Genomic DNA, 26,047 nt, shown 5'->3' on the forward strand with positions numbered 1-26,047 from the left:
ATTTTTAAATTCTAAAAAATATTCAAAAACATCTTTATAATTAATTTAAAAAAAAACCATAAAATTTCAAAAGTGGAAAGGTATATTTAAATTTTTTAAAAAAAATTAGTAATATTTTGAAAATTATAGCATATATTTAAAAAATTTAATAAAATTTTTGAAAATTGAATGATAATTATTTAAATTAAAATATTATCGTCTCATTTAAAATTAAATTTTAAATTATTGATATTATTAAAAAATTTAAAAATTCATAAATATTTTTTAAAATAAAATACAAATTTTATTAATTTAGGAAAAAAAAAGTTGGGAGGTGGATTTAATAATAATTGTAAAATATCTTATGTGCTACGTGTTTTGGAGATACCCAACAGCCGTCTACGGATTAATTAATTATTTTAAATATATTGGAATCTTGTTTTTTTCCTTTTATTCCTACTTTATTTAGGTTGGTCCCTCGTTAACGTGTCACGCCAATTAAAACCTATATTTATTCTTTATTTAACATAAAGTCTTATGATCATCAAAATTTAATGTTTTGATTATAAAGGTACGACTTTTCATTTATATTACATATTCATGATTATTATATTGTAGCATATATTACACGAAGACATCCTTAAATTGGAATCGTACTCAGAACTTTACTTTCGAGCTTATATAAAATTAATCCAGCTCATTAAAATTAATCGATAATTTATAGTTATCGACCTTTGTATGTTGAACGATGATTGTGACTGATTATACGAGCAGAAGATGGTATGACGTTCAAAGTAATGCTTATATTCCTCTTTCTTACAACGATTGTGACGTCCCACGTGTTAGAATTTAGAATATGTGGGATCCTCACATCGGTTGGAGAGGGAAATAAGCATTTTGGTGTCCGACACTAGTTAGAGTAGAGCTAGACCCTCACCCTAGTAGATACGTTTTCAAACTGTTAGGCTTATGACTATACGTAATGGGCTAAAGTAAATAATATTTGCTAATGGTGGGCTTGAGCTGTTACAAATGATATCAGAGCCAAACACCAGGCGATGTATCAACGAGGACGCTTGCTACCAATGGGGATGGATTGTGAGAGAGCTAGACACTGAGCGGTGTGCAAGAGATGACGTTGGGCCCACAAAGGGGGAGAGGGGTGGATTGTGAGATTGCACATCTGTTGGAGAGGGGAACAAACATTCCTTATAAGGATGTGGAAGCCTCTTTCTAGTAGACACGTTTAAAACCATGAGGCTGACGACGATATGTAACGGGCCAAAACAGACAATATTTGATACTAGTGGGCTTGAGCTGTTACAAATGATATTAGAGTTAGACACCAAGCGATCTTCTAGCGAGGACGCTTGCCCCCAATGGGGACAGATTGTGAGAGAGCCAAAGATTGGGCGGTGTGCCAGCGAGAACGTTGGGCGCCCAAAGGAGGAGGGAGGTAGATTATGAGATCACACATTAGTTGGAGAGAGGGAACGAAACATTCCTTATAAGAGTGTGGAAACCTCTCTCTAGTAGACACGTTTAAAATCACGAGACTAACGACCATACGTAACAGATCAAAGCACAGCGGTGGAGTTGGGTTTTTACACATTCAGATGTGATATTTGTTCTTTTATTAACACTCCTTTATCGGGATGTCGTAATACGCCTACTTCTTGTCTACTGTTACTTAAAAATAAATACGACCAATAGAAATAAATAAGATTATAGAGTAATTAATAAGGTAATCACACTACACGTGAGGAGGTTAAAAACAATTAGTTAAGTGAAAATCATGGCTTAAACATAAAAGTTTGGGATTAAATTAAATTAATAATGATTAAAAAAGGCTTTATTAAAAGTAGTTCCCATCCCATTATATAAAGTAGACAAGTGTATCTAGGAGGGAAGAGGAAGTTCGTTAATGTCCCCCCGAGTTTTGGAGCGTGGTTGCCACGTCATCCACTCTGGCGCGAGTGACCGAACTAACCCATTAAAAAATTAAAAAATTACGACCACGTACGCAAAAATATAATTTATTTACCTAATTTTACTTTACCCGTTCCACCTGCCACCGGTTGGGGAAGTAAGAAGTGGCCGGTTTTCGCGTTAGATAAAATGACCGGCTGAGCCAGTGGCAAAGGAGAGGGAAAAAAACTAAAAGAAAAAGGTGTAGGGGACCATTGATTACGTTGGTTATCTCTCCACCACTCGCGGGATAGCGACTGGTTGACACGCGTCGTTCAGTGGTCGTTTGGACCACATGTGGGGACCGCCAAGGCAAGCACGCTCGAGATAAGCGAATGAGAAGCGGAAACGTGGCGAAAGGAGAACTGGGGACCATAAGGGGGAATTCCTTGATCAATCTGACAGCCGCCGGCTGAAATGAATGCGAACCGTGGAGTGGTCCCCACTTTGGGGCGCTCTGCTCGGGTGGGGCCCATGCGTGGAGATTGGAGGCACAAACAGTAGGTGGGGTCCACTAACTAGGCCTCCTCTGAATAATTTAAAAAATAAAAAAAATAAAGAAAAGTAGTACTGTTTGGTTTTAATGCCGGTCTACGCGAGAAAACCATGGTCCCCTGCTTGGTTTTACCTACCCCCCCCCCACATCATTGAAATTTTCAACATTAAATTTTAAATTTTGTTTTATTTATTTTTAAAAAAATTTTAATTATCATAATTAGTTTTATAATTGGACGAAATCACAATAAATTATGGCATATATGGTGGAATTTTGTTAAATCAATTCTAATTTCATTCAGTAAAATTTGTAATTTAAAGCTTTAATTAAAATATAAATTTAATAGAATTACTCAAAACAAAGTATGCTTAACTATGTTAGAAATAACTGACTTTCCACAATGGTATAATATTGTCCCCTTTGAGCATAAGTTCTCATAGTTTTGTTTTGGGCTTCCCTAAAAAGTCTCGAGATAGTATTCCTCACCTATAAACCTATGATCTTCCACTAAATTAACAAATGTGAGACTCATCAACAAACTATAGAGTTATTATGATTGAGTCAACCAAAAGGAGGTGTAACTTATTAATATAAATAGTGACTTCCAATTTTTTTTAAGTCTCTCCTAGTCATTATATTTTTAAAATAGCTCTTAATCCCTTGATTCATTCATGTATCTCTCTTTTACTTGAGTGTCACTGTTAATAGATTTTTAACTTAATTTTTTCTATCAACGTGAACATATTTCATTAAGTGTAACGTACTAGTTAAAAACTTGACAGCGAGTTAAAAAAAACTATCACAATTTTTACTTTTATTTTCTTAATGTAAAATAAGCAGCTACTGTAAATGGGCCCTAGAGAGAGAGGGGGGGGGGGTAAAAAATAAGGTAAGTGGTCAATGAGTTGAATTTAGAGTACGGTAAAAAAGAATTATATAACCCAAGGATGCATCATTATTACCAGGCGTTCAGATTCCATGATAAACACTAGGGTTTGAAAATTCAATGATATAGAAACAAGAGGCCAAATTAATTAGAAGAGCATAGGGGTAGAATTGTCCGCATCGGTTTAGAGGAATTTTGGGGGCAACATTTAATTGTTTTATAATATTCAAAGTCTTGGGGTGGGAAAATATGTATTAAAGAACTCTTCTTTTTAACGTCTTTTCTTGTGGAAAATTATGAATTTTTCTAATTGGTATCTTTATATTATGCCAACAAGGCTGGAACCAACTATCTCTAATTACGTCTACTTAGGATATTATATTTTCCACGTGGATAATTCAAAACTCACGTATGGTATTTTTCTTCTTCAATTTTTTATTTTTATATTTTAATGAAAAAAAAGGAATATAAAGAAAAATAAATATTATCTTTTTCGTTTCTTTTATTTTCTTTTAATTCCTGTCCATCTGTCAGTCCATGTTTGTTTCCATGCCTTCCTCCTTTCCTCTCTCTTCTAACCCCCATTTTTTCTATCCTATTTTTAGGTTAAATTACTAATTAATAAATAAAAATATCCTTAAATTTTATAATGAATCTAAAAAAGTACTTAAAATTTTTAATAATACCTTTAAATTAAAAAAAAAATCAAGAAACCGAAAACTAAAATTATTTTTTAAATAGTTTTAAATTTTTTTAGATCTTTTCTAAGGTTTCCATCCAAAATTAATAATAGAAGTTTTAAATTGTTGAAGGATATTTTTAAGACTTTTTTAAAAATTTAAAGATATTTTCAAGACACCATATAAAATTTAAAATTATTTTTATTTGTCAAATATTAAAAAGAAAAAGAAAAAAAGAAAAAAAAAACTCTCTCTTAAATATATTTTTTTGGGTTAAACTAAAAATTTAGATTTATTTCACTGAGCTATTTAAAAATATTTTATAGTTGTTTGAATTCTTGATTTTGAATATCTAATTCTAAAATTTCATAAATATTCAATTTTGTGATTAATATGTAAAATCATAATTTAAAAAATGAATTATGGATAAACTCATAGTCTAACCTACGCAGGTAGCTTTAGAACACATTCACAAAGCTCATTATATAAATGAAGCTTAAAGCTTAAAATTGTAATTGAATGTCTACATAAATTCTCAAGAGATCACTTAACATAGAGTTTCTCACAACAAAACTTGTTTAACAATAGAATTTCTATGATTGAGCTACCGGAAAAAAAAAAAAAAAAAGTGCACATTGTTGGTGTAGGCAATGACTTTCAATTATTTTCAGTATTTCTTAGTCATTCTATTATCAAGATCGCACTTACGGTCCCAATTCATTCATATACCCCTCATTTACTCGAGTATCTTAAGCACCAATAAAATTTCTTAAACCAACCTTATAATTTAATAAAATTTTTATAAAAACATCCCTACGGCAGGGTCTGTTTTTCTAAAGATTTTATCAAATTAAGGACTAATTCTAACACTAAAATCATAGTTAAATTCTAACAAGCTCAAAATTATAAATCATAAAGATGTAATTTAACACAAATAAACATCAAACAAAATAAGCCTCTGGAAAATTATTTATAAAAAATGGAGAGAAAGACGTGAAAAGAAAACACAAAAAAAAAAAAATAATAATAATAATAATAAATAAATAAAAGATATGGAGGGAAGGGAAGGGTTTTCATGGGACATCCGCCACCCTTTTGGGCTTTGGTAAAAAACCCGACTGTGACCGTCAACCTATCATGCTCCGCCAACCATTGTCTCTTCCACGCTACTGTTGGCCCCACACGTTTCACACGAGCTGAGCTAACCTAACCTACCAACAAAAACTACAAACCAATCATGGATTTGAGGGCTTATTCAATAATATTAAAGCTTCCTCTTCTACCTATCTCTTCCACCGTTCTAAAAGCTTCATTCAGATTTGATGAAACGTAATGGTGACTTAATAAACTATTAACGAGACGATGTTTTCAAAGTTCTTGCAAATGTTAAAAACGTTAAAGCTAACCGACATAATGTCAAGTGATTTTTCCCGAGTGGATAGCATAACTTTGACTTAATTTATGAATACGAGGGAATCCCTACCGAAAGCATATATCTCTATATTCACTCAACCCACTTGTACAAAAAGAGAGAGAAAACATATGCTATGAATATTGTTGAGGTGTACGTTTTCACGCCTCCAACTAATTTGATGGAAGTGGGTGCGATGATTGGATTGTCTTTATTGCTTACTCCATTATTAATGGTATATTCGTAGTCTTGGATGAGTGACTTTATGCAACAGCCCAAACCTACCATTAATAGACAATGTTCTCTTTATGCTTTTTCTTCTGGACTTCCGCTTAAGGTTTGAAAACGTGTTTACTAAGAATACTTTTCCCCCCTCTAATCGATGTGGAATTTCACACTTCAGTACGCTATGGGTCAAACAATCTGTGATAATCCATTAATATTAACCCAACATGTCCTTTCAAGTGGATATAGGTTCAGTCAAAGACCATTTCAACTATTGATGGAAGTGACCTAACATTCCAAGAGAATTTAATGAGATGGAAAAAGGAAAAGGGAAGGGGAGGGGGGGGNGGGGGGGGGGGGGGGGGGGGGGGGGGAATGCTTGTTTACGAGAGTCGCAAGCAAGCATGGATAGACATAAAAGAAGAACGTATAGATGTGGTTTGCCTTTTGTCCTAGACTCATAATTTGGTTAGGACAAGACGTGGGGTACCATTCCTTTTGGAAGAGCCCTTTACAAAAAAAGGTCATCAACTTAAGGAAGTAGATGATGAATACAAGGCTATCACTAACTTCAAACCACACTTCTTTGAATTCCCATCTCATCAAACTTCCTTTCTTACAAGACTCTCAAATCTTCGTTCTACGCCTTTCCAAGCTCGATTCGAGTTTAAAGAATAATTGTTGTCTTTCAAACAAGAGATAAAGATTTAAATTTATGAGTTTGAAGAACAATATCCAAATTTATGACTTTCAAAAGAAATTTACCATGTCCTAACCGGTTGAAGGGCTATTACTAAAATTTAAATTGGAACGATCTAACAGACAAAAGATATGACAATCAAAATCACTAGTTTGTTGAGTTTGAAGAACAATTTTGTTGTGTTCTTCAAACTAGAGGAGAATATTCGAATTTATGACCTTCAAAAGAAGAAATTCACCATGTCTGGGCTATTACTAGTTTAAATTGAAATGATCTAATAGACAAAGTGTATGACAATCAAAATCACTATTTTGTAGAGTTTGGAGAACAATTTTGTTGTCGCATATTCGAATTTATGACCTTCACTTAAAAAAAAAAAAATATGGCAGTCAAAATCACTAGTCAGTTGAAATGAAAGCTACCAGGGGGAGGCAGCGTGTGCATAAGGTTAGTTGCAAATACGCGTGAAAAACGGTGTTGACCAGTACACCAGTGCCCCCACAAGCGCAAAGCCTTATCCAAAATTGATATAACGTATGGAAAAGGAACAGACACTTTACGATGTGGGACTGTTTAAATCAGCTTTTGAGGGCGCAGTTGTGTCAAAAATGGATTAGAGAATTCAAATAAAAAGGCTACAATCCTGCCACTCTCTGTGTCCTACAGACCCAAAGGAGAAAGAGGCAGTAGAGTACAAAACATTAAAAGGCTGTGTGTGTGTGTGTGCTGTGATTAGATGGGTGAACTTGAGATGTAAATGACAAGATGATGATATGATGATGATGGTGAAATAGTGATTGATAAGATGGGAGTGCGAGGAAGTCATATCATTAGGTCATTCTGTTTTGAGGTTTTTCTTTGATGAGTTTGTCTTTAGAATAGATAGAGAGCCCACATCAATCCCTCCATCCATCCATCCATCCATCCATCCATCCATCCATGTCTTCCACACACATGTTTCTTGGCGCTGATTAGGCTTTTGCTCTATGGACCACTCCTATCACTTAACACAAAAGCCACCATTTTGCATGGACCACCACAACCCACTTGTCTATCAGTTTTTGTGATTCCACACCCACTCCTCCACATATTAACAACAAAAGTATTCAAACTTAGGATAGGGAAAATGATGTTTATGAATTCCAACAGTATTTTCATCTTTAGCAACTTTCTTTTACTATGGAAATTATCAACCAAACCAAGTATCATGAGCTATTGCAAGCATGCCAATGGTTACTATTTTTTTTCTTCCTATAGGGTAGTTAAACAGTACTGAAAACTCTTAGATGGATCATTTTTCTTATATAAAATGTTATAAAATCAAAATCAATGTAAGAACCAAAACTTATTGCTAATAAATATTGTCCGCTTTAGTCTGTTATGTATCATCGTTAGTCTCATAGTTTTAGAACACATTAGAGAGAGGTTTTCACTTTCACAACTTTATAAGTAACATTTCGTTCCTTTCTACTCCATGTATGATCTCACAAACAAAACAAAACTTCACTCAAGAAATGGTGAATAAAAAAACTCCCTTGGTGGCAGATCCAAAGCGGGAGGAACTGTTAAAGAGGAGAGGAAAAAAGGGCTAAAATGGGTAAAAAGTAGTCCACTCTTTCCAGCTGTCCCACCATTTAATGGAGGTGATAAGATAGGTGAAGAAAAAAAAGGGCAATAAAGGACGTATGCTATGAACAAACATGGCCTTTGATGTTGTGTTTTCATTGCTATTCTAATGCAGCGTCAAACCATTCTCCTAAAAAAAAAAAAAAGTAAATAAAAATATCCTTTAATTATTGGTGGGACCATCTCAAACATTTAAAATTAAGAATTTATAAAGACAAACACTACAAGAAGAAGCATATTTCCCCCTTTGCATGACATAGATTGCACTGCACGTGGCCAAGGAACTGAGAACGATATTGGCATCGTTCTATGAAGCATTGGGAAGCAGCCTCAAAGGCCATACACTAAATTCACGATGGGACATAACTGTTTAATAATTTAAGGCAATCAAAGAATATTGGTCTAAGTGTATAAATGTTTTGGGGGTTGTGAACAAGGTGTGATGAATAAGGAATTCTAGGATGGAGTGATTGTAACCAAAGGGCAGAAAAAGAACACTCCCATACAATATTTATTTATATTCATTGTTCCTCAAGTTTCATCAACAAAACAGAAGAGAATTGACCATTAAAATCTTGACGAGGTTAAAAAAAAGTGTTGATTGTGAAAGCACTTCACATCATTATACAGAAAGGCCCGTGTGCATGCACTCTAAGAAACCAACTATCAAAAGAGGATAAGGACATCACTTTGGCATCCTAAAAGTAGATAGTCCACTTCTTTCAACGTACTCAAGTTCATCACCGTTGGTAGATATTCTCCTCTTTGGGTTTAAGATGTTATAAATGATATTAGAGCCAGACACCGGACAGAGTGTCAGTGAAGACGCTAGGCTCTCGAGAGAGGTGGATTGTGAGATCCCACATTGGTTGGAGAGGGAAAACAAAACATTTCTTATAAGGGTGTGTAAACCTCTCCCTAATAGACATGATTTAAAACTTTGAGGGAAGCCCGAAAGTAGTAAGCTTGGGTGTTTTCTTTTGTATTCCCATGTATTCTTTCATTTTATCTTAACCTCCTTTGGAGTGTTCTTTTTGGCATTTCCCGTACCTTCGTTTATTTTATATCAACGAAAGCACGACCTTTCATTGAAATAAAAATATATTTTGAGATACTTTAAAATAAAGTATTTGAAGATGTAATAAAGTGAGTGTCTACAATTATTGTCGCATAGCCTTTGGAGTCCTTACATTTGCTCCCATTTCCATTCCAATTTCATTTTCAATACAGTAAATTGTTTCCATTTCTTCGACTCTGTAATCAGAGGGCGACTATGTCCCAAAGCTTTCAGGCTACCTACTACTGCCATTACTCCAACACTACTCCAACACAAGCCATTACAGCTCCTACCCTCTTTGTTTCCAAGAAACAGCCACTTGACTTCTAGCCAAACACAGTATTAGGTAAAAAAAAAAAAAAAAAAAAAAAAAACACGACTCAGAAAAGAAACATTTTTTTATAAGAGTGTAGAAATCTCTCCCTAACATACGCGTTTTAAAACTGTGAGGCTGACAACGATATGTAACGGGCTAAAGTGGATAATATCTTACAGCAGCAGGCTTAAGCGGTTACAAATAACATCAGAGCTAGACACTAGGTGGTGTGCCAGTGTGAACGCTAGGCTCTCAAAGAGAGTGAATTTTGAGATTTCATATTGATTGGAGTGAGAACAAAACATCTTTTACAAAGGTATGAAAAACTTTCACTAACATACGTGTTTTATAATCGTTAGGCTGACGGCAATACGTAAGAGACTAAAGCAGATAATATCTGCTAATGGTTAAATTGGACGGTTACATTGGTACTACTATCTACATGACAGGGATATTTTCCTTTAGAATCAAAATTTCTTCACCCGAAGGAATGAATTCATGAACAGTGAACCAAGTTAAATCATAGGTCGGAATAACAAGGCAGATGTCGCAAATTTTAAGCGCCTAATTTTGAAATGCCTTATTATCTCTGTTGATTGCTTTCCCTAAAAAGTGCCGCAAAAGAAAGAATAACAAAATCAATCGACCGACATGACAATCAAAGTACAAACAATCGATCGATAAACAGTGAAGATCAATATCGATAAAATGTGGCAACATCAAGAGGTGAACAATTAATGGATAAAGCAGTTAGGGTTTTACAGCATTTGGATAATTACGAGGAAATGCTTGCATTGTTCATCACTCAATTCGCGCACTACGGAACAGTAAAAGAACGAAAAGAGTATTTGGAGCATCTGGCGTACCTGGCAGAGCAGATTTCTAGAGCCACAAGAGAGCAAAATATCAATGAAATCTGGTGAACGGTGATTTTTCGAGGGAAATTTCGAATTTTCTACTTGAAATAGGGAAATGAGATCTGTTTGGTAGAGAAAAAAAAGGCTCCGTCCTTTTGTGCTTGGCCGTAAAAGACTAAGCCCATCATCTGTCATTGTCATTTCCCTTTGTAAATTAAATTTTTTTCACCTTTTATATTGTTACTCCTTAAAAGATCTATGCTCAAATACGGGAATATTACAAATTTGAAGACTTCGGGCACTCGTTACCGTTTCAAAGGTAGGTGCTTCGTTTTTTCACCCTCTTGATTGCGGGACTAAAAAGAGTAATATTTTTGTGGCACTTAACTAAATGAGAGGTACATGAATAAATTGGGATCGACGGTCTTAAAAACCGATATAGTTCGAAATAAAGAACTGTCGAGGATTTGAATCCCTCTCTCTACTTTTGCTCGGCGAATAGATTTATTTTTTTTATTTTATTGGTTTTGCCCGGCTCAGTATCATAAAAGGGAATGGCTCGGCTAGGTGGGATAGCCGAGCCAAAATAAGAAAAAATAGTAGATAAAAATGAAGAAAAGAAAAAGGAAGACTTTTAAAATATAACCCAATCCGTCCAACCTGATATATATGGTGGAATCAAATTGATTTTGACTTCAAGCATTAGATCGTCTGTCTCAGTAGAGGAGCGAACAGGTTCAAAATCACGGTCAATTCCTTTTTCAAATCCTGCGGCAGCTGCACGAGCCAGCCATTCCTGCATACCATAAATGACCTACGAAGAGGAAGAATCCTAGATCAAAATGTGAGGTAGCTAACCAACTTCTAGGAGAGACATAATTGAGTACATTAATTTCGGTTCGAATGATCTTGAAGATAAGATCTCAAATATTTATTATATGAACAAAAAACTTTCGTTTTTCATCTTTGAACGATGTTTAGTTAAAAAGATTGAAAAGTTTTAATTGATCAACTGACTCAACTAACTTAAATTCATCTATAGTATTTACCTTATAATAACTCACTTTATCTTATTGTTAAATTAATAAAAATATCTCTAAATTTTGTATTTTGTTTAAAAAATACTCTTAAATTTAAAAAAAAAAAACGTCTAAAAAAATATCCTTATTGTTAGTTTTTACATGACCCGCTAATACTTTGTTTAAAAAATATTCAATTTTAAAATGTAACAAAATATTAATGGTTTCCATAAAAACGTTTAGAGTATTTTTTAAGAATTTTAAAAATTTAAGAATATTATTAAAATTTTAGAATATATATATATATATCATAAAGGAACATTTTTATTAATTTAGAAAATATTATGAAAATTAAAAAAAAATGAAAAGAATATTGCAGTTCTTTAATCAACTGTTATTTAGAATAATATTATAAATAATTAATGATAATTTCAAATATTTTTTAGTCGTATTCAAAAGGAAGTGATGGTCGAATAAATCCTCTTCTCTTCAATGAACTTTATGTCAATCTTTGATCCACTTGGTCCTTGGTTATAATTTTTGACATATTTGTAAATTTTTAGAACATATTGTTTACACTTAACCATGGTTAAGAAACAACTCTCCGACTTAGATATTAAATCCTAAATACTACGATGACTCTTCAGATGTGTCCTCAACTACTAGGAGGTTGTTCGGTCTAAGCTTTTGGGGGCCAAAGTACTTGGTCGTTGGAATTCGAAACAAAAAAGGTTGTTTGTGCCACAACCCGATTTAACATTTGGTTATGAACGGGCTAGACAAACAAATATGGATGGAAGGTAAGATAGATTGAAGTGAAAGTCACGTACCCATGGCTCAAGCATGAAAGTAACGTTTCGTTCCCCTCTTCAACCGATGTAGAATCTCACAATCCACCTCATTAGAGGCTCAACGTCCTTGCTGGCACACCGCCCAGTGCCTGGCTTTTTGTAACAGTCCATGCTCACTACTAGTAGATATTATTCTCTTTATTCCTTTCGTGCTTCCCACTCCTCAAGATTTTAAATATGTTAGGGAGAAGTTTCCACACCTTTATAAAGAAGGTTTCGTTCCCCTCTCCAACCAACGTGGGATCTCACAATCCACTCCCTTAGGGGCCCAACGTCCTCGTTGGCACCCCACCCGGTGTCTAGCTGTAATACTATTTGTAACCGCCCAAGCCCAAGCCCAAGCCCAAGCGCACCACTAGCATATAGTGTCATCTTAAGTTTTTTTCCCTTTCGGGCTTTTTCTCGAGGGTTTAAAGTTTAAAACGCATTTGTTAGGAAGAGATTTTCACAGCCTTATAAACAATGCTCTTCTCTCTAACTAAGGTAAAATCTCACACAATAACTCAAGGTTACTAACAGAAGAACGTAAAAGAATTCTTTTCCTACTCAAGTTTTTACCAAATGAAAGACTGCTCCTCTACTTTGAGAGACGGATCCCCTCGATAAACCGATGCACTATAATGAGCTAACCGATAGATACATACGAAAGAAGAACGTTATTGCGAGGTAAAATAAGAATTATAAATAGAATACTTAATAGGGTTACAATGTTTTGACAATTCCTTTTGGAATAACAGAACAGAGAAAAAACCAATGCTTGGACTGATATTTATGAGCTTGAGCATCATAGAATGCATACAAATGAATTTGATAATGAACTAAGTAAAGGAAATAATTAGAAATCAAGAGCAGAATGTCAGAAATAAATACCTGCATAATGTATCCAGAAACTAGGGCTGCTACCATCCTTGGAGTGCCTTAAGGCAGGATCCGACAGCGAATGACTGATGGTAACCTCTCCGCTGCATTTGAAAGTGCACTTGCCAAACCATTTTGTGAGATCCCATGTCGATTAGAAAGGAGAATAAAGCATTCCTTAAAATGGTGTGGAAACCTCTCCCTAACAGACGCATTTTAAAGCTTTGAAAGGAAGCCGTTGAAGGAAAAGCACAATGACGTGGATTTGGGCTGTTACAAATGATATCAGAGCTAGACACCAGACAGTGTGTCAATGAGGACGGCCCCCAAAGGGATGGATTATGAGATCCCACATCGGTTGGAGAGGGGAACAAAATGTGTGTGGAAATCTCTTCCTATTAGACGCGTTCTAAGACCTTGAAGAGAAGTCCTCTTTCTGGCAGATGCATTTTAAGACCTTGAGCGAAAGCCCGGAAAGAAAGCATTCCTAGCCGACGCATTTTAAGTCCTTGCAGGGAGGCACTTGAAGGGAAAGTCTAAAGAACACAATATAGGTTAGCAGTGGGCTTGAGTTGTTACAAATGGTATTCGATCCAGACACTTGAGGGGAAGCCTTTGAAGGGAAAACCCAAAAGTATAACCACGACCCTCCACAATGGTATGATATTGTCCACTTTGAATATAAGCTCTCGTGACTTTACTTTCGATTTTTCCAAAAGGCCTGTATTCCTCACATATAAACTCATGATCATGGGCCTCCCTCCCAACGATCTCCAACAGAAGGTAGGCTTCAAAGGGGGTGGATTGTGATATCTCACGAAGGAACGAGACATTTTTCACAGGCATGAAAACCTCTTCCTAGCGTACACTATCTACCTGCTAGCAGTAGGGTTAGGTTGATACCGCAAAAAAAAAAAAAAAAAAAAAAAAAAAAAAAAAAAAGCTATTCGAACTATATGAATTGAAACCATAAATCACCAAAGAAATTCATCAAATGAAATTACTACGTAACTTGAATTCTCTGCAATTCCCAAAACAATGTTGTATATTGGAGGATGGGGAACAAAGAAATGCTACAGAGAAGAAGGAAGTACCAGTAACGCAGAAGCATCCATTGGTACCGCAGAAGCATAAACCAAACTTATGGCCAAAAGTGGAATCCATTGGTACAGCAGAAGCATCGACCAGTAGTCCGCAGTAGAATCATCGGAAACGAACCGATCGGCCGCACCGCCGCTCTGATCAAGGAGCTCGTTTCGATGCTCACATCGGGCTTCCATGGCGGGATCTGGAAATGACCGTCAAGGGCAACGCGACGAAGACAATGTAAGAGACGAATTGAATTAGTTCAACGCCATTGAAAACTGGAATCGAACGAGGAAAAAGTAGAAGGTGAGAATTCGAACGAGTGAAGACGATCAAGATTTAGGCGTGATTATTGTTGTACAGTGAAGAGCTCTGTTTGGTTTCGGGTTTATACTGTTCCGTCCAAGTTTAGTTATTATCCATTGGACACAAAAAAATTTATTTATTTCAATTGAATTTTTTAAAAAATAATACCGGACACAAAATTTAAATTTGAGATTTTTTTTTATATATAAAATTAATTTTTTTTTTTAATTTAGGAAAATATATTAAACACAAAATTAAAAAAATAAAATTGAAGTCTATGCCCAATTTAATATTTTTTTTTAGTTTTTCTGTTTTTTAAACGAAAATTATATATATTTAATAAATATTTTAAGTTTTTTTTAAAAGAAAAATTAGAAAGATACGAATTTTAAATAAAATAATAATAAAAAGAGAAAAAGAGAGTATAATTAAGAGTAAAAAGATTTGTTAGAAAAATAAATATAATTAAGAAAAGTAACCGTAATAAAAAATTTAGAGAATTATTATTTTTTATTTATTTTGGAAAAATATCAAAAAGAGAAACAAAAAAAAGGAGTGAAATTTAAAACCCTATTTTTTAATTTACAAAAAAATAATAATAATAATTGATTATCAAAATAATATGAAAAATAGAAAATAGGATAAAGGGAGACAAGCTTGTAATTTGACGGAATAAAAATTGTTTGCAATATCGAACTTCAAAACTGGCAGAGAGTTTGTAAATCCGGAGCGTGCATATAAATATTCGGACCGGGTAGATCCGTTTGGAAGTGGTTACCTCTCCACCCGACGACGCGACGGATACTTTGAACACCTCTCCGCCGCGCCGGATAATAGATACGGCGGAACGAACTTGCAACCGCCGGTGGGCAACGGAGAATAATCCGATTAGTATATAGTGATCTTAAGGTTACAGTGGTGGATAGTCATTTCAATGGAGAAGGCCGATGATCACTGTTTATCGAAGCTTCAACTCACCGAGCGTTCTGATGCTCGTCCTTTTGTGCTTCGGCTCCGTGAAATACTTGCGGCTTGCGCCAAGGTAAGCCCTAGAAGTTCCAGTTTGAAAATCTGTCTGATCAAACTCCATTTCCCCCCGATTTAATGCTTGTTTGCTACTCCATTCAACTAAGTGATAACAGGGACCTTATTTTCAATTAGGGATTGAAAGTGGATAGTTGTAGAATTGTCATTTTGAAGATTTTTTATATGAACTTGCAACGAAAATAAACATTCTGTAGTTTAAAGTGATGATAGTATTGTTTTAAGGCGCAAGGATTATGTGTTTTTTATTTCTTGACAATGGCCGGAATTTAACAATCTGATTGTCTATTTCAAGTCAATTGAAAACGGAGACACTCGTCAATCTGAAGCCATGGTATCTGAGCTGGTGAATTGCCTTGATTCTATTTCAGAGGCTGCTGAAACAGAATTGGACAATGGAGATTCAGAGAGCCATGTCTTTGAAGTTCTCAATGAGATTTATCAATTTATATCTTCTCCTTTATTAGATCAGGTTCTGTTCTTTTGTTTGTTTTTGTAACTTCATCTTGATATCTTCGACATTCTATGTTGTATGGTTTTTTGCTTAGCTGACACTTCTTCTCACAAATGTTGCAGGGAACTATTGACACTCTTTCATTTGATCTCCCAAAGGCAGTTTCCAAGTTCGTAGGGGTAGGCGGATGTCTGGAGATCGTTGATAATATTATTGATAGGTTCGTTACGATGTGTAGTCCGCGAGATATGCTGTCGATTCTTTGCGAGGTACTTCAGTAATCGCTTCCTCATAGACTTAACTGGGTAGTTTATTCGCTATTACAATATGATTAGGCATGCAGTTCTAAGTTCATTTCAAACTTGTTCTTGCTTAACATGGTGGATTATTTCTATTTTTTACTTCTTCAATGACAATTGTTGCTATTGCAATTGCATCAGGCTTTAGATTTCCAGATGACCAAGGGAACCAATTCCATTGCCCCTTTTTTAAGCGGGCTCTCAAAAGGTAATTACTAAATAAATGGTATCTTTGTGGGGAGGGTGGTTGGATTGCTTGGTTTGATGGACATTCCCATCCTTGGGTCATCTATAAGTATCTCTAGGCCCATAACATAGTTAGTTTTTGCTTCTCTCTTTTTTCGGTTTCCAGTGATTCGTTCCATTCAGAGGCGTCATTTTGAGCAAATAAAAGTAGTAGTTCCTGTTGTCCTCAATGCACTTAAAGCAGTAGATTTTGAAACATGTGATGAGGATGTGAAATGTGACACTTTGTACGACAGAGCGATGGACATTGCCAATTCCATCCAGTCGGTTTGTGTAAAGTTGGTACGTGGTGTTTCGATATGATAATAGTTTTTTCTTTTAAGGATTTTCCTGATGGCCATTCCTGAGGATCTTCCAATTTATGATACAGGATGGCAAAGTACACGAAAAGCTCCAATCTCTGCTCGGTCTTTATGCATTGCAAATCATGGTATTTTGCCTATTCAAATAAAATTTTGCTGACTCGTTCATAATACCGCGCTTTCTTACCCTGGGTTTCTGCTGAACACAGCTGTTTTTTTCTGCCTCTCTCAAATGTCCAATGCATAATTGTAATGCAGGCTCTCTTTTCAGTCAGCACGAGCCATGAAGTTTCGAGCTGTCTTCCTTTTGTTTCAAAGTTGTCGTGTTTTCTTCCATTCTGTGGGTTGTCATATGTTGGTCTCATCACTGGATCTGATATTGACAAAATTTCCAACATTATTGGAGGTAACCCCTGTTGCGTTCCCCAGTCAGTTTTATATTTTCCTTAATCCACTTATCACCCCTTGTTCATTTTTTATACTTTAGAGGATGAAGATGATTATACTGCTTGTTTTTCCTACATCAAGCACGGTGCATGTCTTTCAGGTTCGTGTTCATTAGTTTCAAAGAAGACCCTCCATGCTTAATCGATACGTTTTAAGTCATTGCCTTCTTTTGCTCTATTCATGCAGTTCTTTGGGGATATCTTTCTGAAGAGGTTGCTCAGGCTGCAGAAGAAAAAATGGGTGATCTTAAAGATGAACTGGCAACCAAACAAACTGAAAGATGGAAAGCTATAGGCATGTTCAGGCACATACTCTCTTTTTTGGGTCTGTCTTGGAAATTAAAGAAAGATGCTATTGACTTCTTGCTTAGCATTAATGGCTCTGAAAGTTTTGATGACGATCAAAGTGAATACATATCGTATATGCCGAGTATTTTTGCTGCTTTGCAGGTAGTATCTCGTGTTCTTCAGATTCGTATTTTGAATTTCTATGGATTGAGTTGGGTTCTGAGATTGTCTAAACTCTTTGTTGGTCAAGTTACATTTCAGGCTGTTCAGATAATTATCATGTATGCACCAGATACAATGCTAAGGAAGAATGCATTTGGTTTATTTAAAAAGGTGAGTTACTTATGTCTGCTCTCTCTCAAAGCAAAGTTTAATGTTTTTTACACACTGTGATTCTTCTATGTCGATATCAACTGATTTATGTCGAGTTCCATAACCAGTTACTTGCTGACATCCCATGTTCCGAAAGGTTCGACATGTTAAGAGCTCTGATTGTGAATAGCGACTCGCCCTCTATGGTATACCTGATCAAAGCTTCCCTTTTCGATTAATTGTTAGTACTCATCCAGGCTCTAGCAACATCTCTGACCTTATGGTTAAAAATTGTAATAGGTTGCACTTCTTTTGGATCTTGTCAAAGGAGAAATGCACATGGAGCTTTGCCGAAAAAGAGTTGGAACGGACGTTCAGCAAGTCGATTCAGAAGCACGTCCAAAACCATCGTTTTGGACTGCAGGTATTCTCGAATTGGTGGAGCAGGTTTTGCGACCTCCAAAAGGGGGTCCTCCAGTGCTTCCAGAGCAGAGTGATGCGGTATTTAAACCATATCTCCCTGTGATTTATTGTCATTTTTCGCTAGTCGTGCCCGTATTCATTAGTTCTTCCCATCTTCAAGTAAATACATATTGGAAGTCTATCACTAATACAACTGTTACATCTGAGTTTATATGTATATAGTGATGTTCATATGCTTAGAAATTACAGGCAAAGTATTTAATGCAAAAAGAAAAAAGGAAAATACATACGGGCTTTACATCCTCGGTCTGTGTCCCGAAACAATAGATAAAAAAGGAGCATTCAAAAGGGTGTCAAGTATTTGAATTCTGAGCTAGATATTACAAATTATTACTTCGTCTTCTTCATGTTGGTTCTATAATATATTCGATTAAGAACTTTCGTGTGTTACAGGTTCTTTCGGCTCTCAATCTATACCGATACGTGCTGATAACAGAGGCAACAGGTACCACTGCTGCAAGTTAAATATTAGTGTCTTTTGGTATATAGCATTTTGCATCAACATTGGTGCTGAAGAATTTAGAAATGTCCTTTGGCATGTACTTTTCATCTTACCTGAGGCATATAAAGTGGTGGCCAAACTGGAACTTATATGAACTTATGGAACAGGAAGCACAAACCATACTGGAGTGTTATTGAAAAGCAATCTGCAGAAGTCCTATAACGAATGGCTTCTACCTCTCTGGATCCTCGTGACGGGCATCATGTCGGAGAACAAGACCGACTACGATCAAATTGCCGTGGACATGGAGTGTGCACTCAACCCAGTAGAACTCGTTTTATATCGCTGCATCGAGCTTGTTGAAGAGAGGTTGAGATGAATCTTTGTTGAATAGAACTTCATGTCCCGAGTTGAGATGAATCTTTGTTGAAGAGAACCTCATGTCTCGAGTCGTGATGAATCTTTGTCATGTCCCGAGTCGTGATGAATCTTTGTCATGTCCCGAGTCGTGATGAATCTTTGTCATGTCCCGAGTCGTGATGAATCTTTGTCATGTCTCGAGTCGTGATGAATCTTTGTCATGTCCTGAGTCGAGATGAATCTTTGTTGAAGAAAACCCCATGTCCCGAGTCGAGACGAATCTTTGTTAAAAGAACTTCATGTCCTAAGTCGAGACGAATCTTTGTTAAAAGAACTTCATATCCCGAGTCGAGATGAATCTTTGTTGAAGAGAACTGCTCATCGTCAAACATCTTCATTTCTACCCTAGATACTTTATATTTCAGAGTCAAGATGAAAACAAAGGGTCAAAACCTCTCCGACTCCGCTTTAAGGGCTACTCATGAGTCCATTTCCGAGTTTTGAAACGCCTTATATTTTAATTCAACCTTGTGCACTAAATAAATCCTTGGCATTATTAAGGCACTTTTGTGTCAACATCAGGAGAAAGAAAGCATAAACAAAAAGAAGGCGCAGTAAAAAGTGGAAATGCCCAAAAACAAAGCCTTATAACAAAGTAGTTGAGACAAACAAATTCAGTGACTGTGTACCTATATAAAACGCTACAACGAATGAATAAAACCTACACCATTGTAGAGGGAGGGATTCAACAATGGGTTTAACCCAAAGGATTACAGCCTTCAAAAAACAAAAATTATAGAACGTAGGAATCAACAAATGTTAAACCAATATTAATAACAGTGTCTGCTTAGGCCTTGTACAAGATATAGCAAACTTTTTTGCCATCATCAAATAATTGCTTCAACCATGTCAACATATTAGAAAAGAGAGACATAATCAATGTATTTTTGTCACCTTGGTCAATCCTCTGAAGGTGTCATATTCAAATCCGGTAAGAAAAAGACACAATCGTCTTCGGTCGATGAATTGCTTTTCTTCTGCGATTCAGCCTCGAACCTCCCCGAACCTGCCCCGGTGAGTGGCAGCAATGTTGGAGGAATTGCTTCAATGTTAGAGCTTTCCCTTTGATGGGTTAGTGTGGATGAAGAATCCTCTTGCATCATCATCATCTTGGAGTTTGTATTGAATTTTTCTGCGTATTTCATGTTGAAATCCACCTGTTCGTTCATAAAGTAAAAGCAAGCAAGCAAGAGATTGTTTTAGAGATTGCTTTGTTTGATAAATTAGTGCTTTAGGTGAAGGGAAATTCGAGAATCTTTTCTGTTCAATCTTTTTGAAACTTTACAAAGGCAAAAAGACAGTATAGTTCAGGTGTTCATGGAAAAAGAAAGCAGACAATTACTTACCTTCATTTTCTTCAAACTCTCATTCTTGGCTCTTTGTTCTTCGAAGGTAGCTCTTAGATTGGCAAGTTCCTGTTCAAAAAGTAAGTTTGGTCATCAAAATCACGAACAAGATAAGGCAATGTTAGATGAACACTAGTCTCCACAATGGTATGATATTGTCTACTTCGAACATAAACTCTCATAGCTTTGCTTTTGGACTTCCCCAAAAGGCCTAAGATAATATTCATTAATTATAAACCATCCTATGATCATTCCCTATATTAGCCAACGTGGGACTTTTCATCTATGTTAGATTCAATATATATATTAAAGAAAAAGGCTAAAAAGACCCGGAATATATAAAAGAAATTACAACTTTAAAGTTGTTGTTCTACCAATTTTCAAAAAAGAAAAAAGTTTGTTGTTCTACCCATAAAAACAATATTAAAATTATACCTTTTTGAGATGAATTTTCTCATTCAAAAGCACGCTCTCCTCTTCTTTAAGTTCAGCAAATGTCTGGAAAACAAACAACAAGAGTATTTCATCATTAAACAACAGTAAAACAAGCTTCGTTACAATTAGTGGTTGAACCAACCATGCATTCTTCAAGAACAATGCAAGCCAACTACTCATCTAACGTCGGCAACAAACAAATGCTTGGCTCATACAGCCACACCCCAACAAACCCATTATCTATTTTCAACAACATTCTTTAAGAAATTACCTTCTTTCGTCTTAATCTCTTTGTTGCAGTACCAGCTCCGGATTCATTTGCAGCAGCACCCTGAAAAAACCAAATCCAAACACACATAAACTAAGTTCAAGTCAACTCCAAGCTCATAAATAAGGATCAAAAGTCAACTCTAAACCCATTAATAAGAATCGGAATCATAAACAAATAACATAAAGTTTAATTCAACTCTAAACCCATTAACGAGAATCAAGATTAGAAGACAAAAATCCAAACGAATTGACAAGAATGATTTACTAACACCAAGTTTGAAGGTAGAACTAGCGGTCAAGGCAAAGAGATGAACGCCACATCATGAATTCCACATGGACTAAGCCCATTTCTCTTTCCACAAAAAATATCACCCAATTTTGCATTTACCAGAATCGCACGCCACATCATGAATTCCACGTGGTCACTTTAAGACTTCGTTGCGACCACACCCACACCGGCTCCTGTTTTGTATTCCCACCCCGCGTGACTCGGTCACGTGGATCTTCCTTTATCCTATTCCCATCCTCTCTAATGGCCCAACAACTTAAACAACAATTCCATTATTTTATTGTTCTTCATCCAACCATTTTCATGATGCCAATTCAAATCCATGAAAATTATAAATAATGGGTTTCCAGTAAGGGAACACTGGAACCAACCATGTACCATCGCCACACCTGATAATTACTCTTCAAACCTAACGCAGACCTGTCTCTTATGAACGCCTCTCCTCTTTACCTGATCTGATTTGGGCCCTCACTTTGCAGTGTCATCCACCGTCGAATCTGACATCCGGTTCGATCGAACCGGCTCGGAATTTGTGTGTGTGTGTGTGTGTGTGTGACCAGAATACCCTCGTGCTTTGTGATGAATCTTTTACGCGTCAAGGGGTAGTATGGTAAAAATTAGAAAGGACAATGGCCGTAGGGAAGTTTCCAGGCGCTTTCAATGGTCCATGAGTAAACCGTCGGCGATGGAAGAGAGTTTCTATAGGGAAGTCTCGTGTGTGACGAAATATCGACTCGGTGTACGATTTGAAAGGCTTTGGAATCTAGCGAGGGATTGGAAGGGCGTTTTGGTCGAATTGAAGAAATGAGTGAATTCGAGTCCACAGGCGATTTGAATCGAGGCGAGGAGAAAACGCGAAGTAATTTCAAGCAGCGTTCATCCGCTGACCTCGTCTCTTCACGTGAACGTGATTGGAGAATCTAGGGGTATATCGGGGATTTTTGAATTAAAAAGCAGTTTCTCAAACGGTGATTCGTGAAGGTTGTCCGCCATTGATGGCGAGAACTTGAAACTGTTAGGTGAAAATACAGAGCAGTTATGGAATTGAGAGATTTGCAGTTGTGTGAGCTCTGAGAGAGGAATTTTGTTGCGTTAAGCTGTAGAAGAAAATGACGAGGAAATCAAGAGATGTTTCATGATACGGAATCAGAATCGGATTCTTGGAAAAACAAATGGCTAAACAATCACAACACAATATACGATGGTTATCCGAGATAAGAATGTTTCATGAGAGAATCCAGACCGCTGAACTCCACAGCCGACACCACCGCCAAAGGAAAACCGTAATTAAGAACGCCAGCGCTAAGATTTAAGAACTCGTAGCAAAAAAAACCGCAAAGATCGGGAAACCAGAGCGCACACAGAGTCGAGATAAGAGACGAAACTGCAAAAATCCAAAACAGAGGACACAAAATCATAAGAATAGTGAGAAAAAGTCAAGAACCTTAAATCTGGAAGCAGCGTGCGAGAGTGTTGCCGGACGGCTAGACTCCTCATAACCGTCAAGCGTAGCAGAAGGCGAACCTCCACCGCTCCACGAAAGCGGCGTCGTAGGACTCCATCTGGTTGAGTCAACATCCTTATTGTTCCTCACCAAGACACCATCGCCACATCTACCAACCGTCGTCGCCGTTCTAGACCTCAGCTGCCTAATCCCCCAAGTGAACGGCACCATCACCGGAAGCGGAGATTTGGAAGGCGACACAGCCTGCGATTGCTTCAACCGCACCAACAACTCGACCACCACTCCATCATCGGCCATGGCCGCCGTAAGCCAGTCGTCGTTCACCATCATCAGCACAGAGAAAGAAGAAAAAAAAGGAAATGGGGAAGAAAAGGGAATCAAAAGAAATGGAAAGAAGTGGAAGAAGAAAATGGAGAGAGAGAGAGAGAGAGAGGGAGAGAGGGGTGGCGGAGAGAGTAAAGGAGCGTATAAATATTTGGGAAATGGGATAGAGAAAAAGAGAAAGAGAAGGGGGAGTGGGGATTGTATGTGGTGGTTGTTCAGGTTTCCCTTCTTTGTTCCACTTCGTTGTCAGCTTCGGCGTGGGCCTCCCACTCTGACTCTTTTATTTCTTTTTTTTAATTTTTTTAATTGGCTTTTGCTTTTGGATATGTGGGCCCGCTCGACGTAAAAAAAGTGACAGCTTCCATTTCTGTTTCGGGTTTCCGTAAGCGTAAACCCGGACCCTAATTTCTCATCCGCTTTTTACTCGGGTCGGGTTTTCGCCCCGAACCGTCTATTACTCGGATCCCTTTTTTATTCCAATTAATTGGAATAAGTTATTTAATGTCAAAAACCGAATTTTTAATTTTACATTTTAAATATTATTATATATGAACAATAAATATTTTTATTTATAAAAAAAATAATAATAAATGCCTAACCAAATGAACTGACCAACCATTTTTTAAAATTTTGTTTAATTTATTTTATTTTATCATAAATACGAATAAGTCATTAGAAATTCATATTAATTCAGAGAATCGTCTAGCTTTTTCGGGCTCTTCCGTCGTTCGAGCTATTTTTCCAGCTAATACTATGCTTCCCCGACACAGGCTTACCACGCTTCATACCTACGCCGTTTTTGCTAGTAGTGTCGTCCGCCCCGAGCGCTATTTAACATGTTATTTTACTCGCAAATAAGTTGTATTTGATAATTTTTTGTTTCATTTTTGTCGTATAAAGTAATACTTTTGCCATTAAAATACCATAAAGCTTGTAATTTGAAGGGTCGATTTTTTTGGTAATTTTTTGATATTATGATATAATATAATAATTAATTGAGTCATGCTTAAATTAATACTAATAAAATGAGTCGAATTTATAATTAAATTATTAATAAAAAATATTTAACTGTATATACAAAATTATTTTATAAAAATTGAATCAAATAATTTAGTATTTTTACGTTAATTTTTATAATATTTATGATGAAATTTATAATAATGTAAAATAATAAACTAATTAGTAACTGAATACGTTTATAAGCACGAAATCATTACATCGTAAAACTAAATATTTAATTTTGATAAATAAGAAATTAAATTTATACAAATTTAAAAATACATGAATTAAATGGTTATATATTAAAGTTTATAAACAATATTATCATAAATTTGAAAATTAATGGCATAATTATTATATCATAAAGAGTTCACATGTTGTACAAATACGCCAATAGTAGACTGCCACGTGTTAAGGTGGGGGAAGAAACGCAAGTCAGCTTGTCGTATTGAAACGAAATGGTTAGGCCAATGGGCAGTTTCCTTTTAGGGATTGGGCGCAACAATTGGGGAAAAGCCCCGCAGAAACTGCGAAATTTCAATTCCTTCCCCAAAATTCTTTCTAATTAAATTATCGTCAAATATTTCCACTTTTGTACCCCAACGAGTCAACGAAGGTCGATTTTTGGGGCAAAAAAATAAATAAAAATTTTAAAGTTTTACCCATTAAATTTTCACATTTACTTTTTTCTTTTTAAATTTCGAATAAAATATAAATTTTATTTTTGGTATTAAATCATTTTTAAAATACAATAAAATTATTATATTATTTCAAAAAAATATAAAATTTAATATAGTGTGAAAAAAATTAATGGAGAGATTTAAGTATATATGTAACACCCGCTCATCGCCAACGCGATGAACAGGAGTTACTATCGACAATTTCAAGAGACTCTGATACCCAATCATAAAATTAAAAATATTTCTAAAAACATCCAATAAAGTATTTCTATAAAAGTAAAACAGTACTTTACAAAAAAACTTAAAACGACTAAGGTAAATTCTTGACAACGGAAACATAATTACAGAACAGACCCAGACATGGATTCCCAGTAGTCTCTAGCCCGCTGGTCTCGTCCTCGGCTGACCTGCAGCATCTACATCTGGAAAGAAAAGTTATAATAATTCTGATGAGTAATTAGATTACTCAGTAAGTAGCTAGTTTATCATTCACAGGTTCATAACTAATCTTTCCAGGTGTTTTTACGTTTTATTCATCACTGACTCCTAGTTCTCTTACTAGGGTCATCTGTTCGTTAATGAGGTATCTCAGCTACCTCCAGCTAGGTTACTGGCTCTCTCTCGATATGCTTATCTAGAATTTTCGGACTCGTATGTAAGACTCGCTCTCGGTCAAATACGGCCCGTCTACTAATTGCTCTGGCGGCCTGTTTATCTCGTATACCAACGGTCAGGAGTACTCCTGCTCCCTGACTTAGCACACAGCGCGTTGGCCAGGAACTCCGCGGGAATTAGTAGACTATCATACTCATATAAATAAGCCATAGCTCATCCACCAATAAGCATATCTAGAGTCATAACCTTTCCATTAACATGCATAACATACTCACAGTTACTGCATGCTTCCATACATATATCATGATCAACACGTATAACATTCTGAAAATCATTTATATCACGCTTACATCACAGGCAAGCAGTCACAATATACGATAAACACTAAATATCATCAAAGTTCATCATAACTTATTAAGCTCTTAATCAGGTAAACAACATACTCACATGTTGTAAAACAAGTTAAGAACGAGTTCAAAGGTCGATACGCTACTTACTTGATTTCGAACCCCTTTTTCCTCCTTGAATGTACGTTTAATAGTACTTCAACACAATTCCTTCCTATTA

At 36.0% G+C, this 26,047-nt stretch overlaps 2 protein-coding genes and 1 long non-coding RNA gene across 4 annotated transcripts; 1 reads left to right on the top strand and 2 right to left on the bottom strand.

Moving 5' to 3' along the window:
* Positions 1–12,730: 12,730 nt before the first annotated feature.
* LOC111446023 lies at positions 12,731–14,383 on the bottom strand. The gene is made up of 2 exons (XR_002710991.1): positions 14,024–14,383; positions 12,731–13,033 (listed from the first exon to the last, which is right to left on the bottom strand). It is a non-coding gene; the product is annotated as an uncharacterized LOC111446023 (long non-coding RNA).
* Positions 14,384–15,034: 651 nt separating this feature from the next.
* On the top strand, positions 15,035–19,388 carry LOC111446018 (aberrant root formation protein 4). 2 transcript variants are annotated; one of them, XM_023084634.1, is made up of 15 exons: positions 15,035–15,363; positions 15,661–15,837; positions 15,942–16,088; positions 16,260–16,326; positions 16,471–16,646; positions 16,735–16,794; positions 16,925–17,072; positions 17,154–17,213; positions 17,300–17,562; positions 17,662–17,733; positions 17,841–17,918; positions 18,013–18,213; positions 18,589–18,640; positions 18,805–19,052; positions 19,273–19,388. In XM_023084634.1, the coding sequence occupies exons 1-14, from the start codon at positions 15,256–15,258 to the stop codon at positions 19,014–19,016; spliced, it is 1,821 nt and encodes a 606-aa protein (XP_022940402.1). In that variant the 5' UTR covers positions 15,035–15,255; the 3' UTR covers positions 19,017–19,052; positions 19,273–19,388. The 2 variants fall into 2 exon arrangements, with proteins under 2 accessions (XP_022940402.1, XP_022940401.1); XM_023084633.1 differs by having other exon boundaries at positions 18,805–19,388.
* Positions 19,389–19,617: 229 nt separating this feature from the next.
* LOC111446021 lies at positions 19,618–23,370 on the bottom strand. Its single transcript, XM_023084639.1, has 5 exons — positions 22,842–23,370; positions 21,110–21,169; positions 20,839–20,901; positions 20,404–20,472; positions 19,618–20,214 (listed from the first exon to the last, which is right to left on the bottom strand). The coding sequence occupies exons 1-5, from the start codon at positions 23,190–23,192 to the stop codon at positions 19,957–19,959; spliced, it is 801 nt and encodes a 266-aa protein (XP_022940407.1). The 5' UTR covers positions 23,193–23,370; the 3' UTR covers positions 19,618–19,956.
* Positions 23,371–26,047: the final 2,677 nt, after the last annotated feature.

The sequence above is a fragment of the Cucurbita moschata genome, unplaced genomic scaffold (genome assembly GCF_002738365.1).
Source record: "Cucurbita moschata cultivar Rifu unplaced genomic scaffold, Cmos_1.0 Cmo_Scf00008, whole genome shotgun sequence".
NCBI lineage: Eukaryota > Viridiplantae > Streptophyta > Magnoliopsida > Cucurbitales > Cucurbitaceae > Cucurbita > Cucurbita moschata.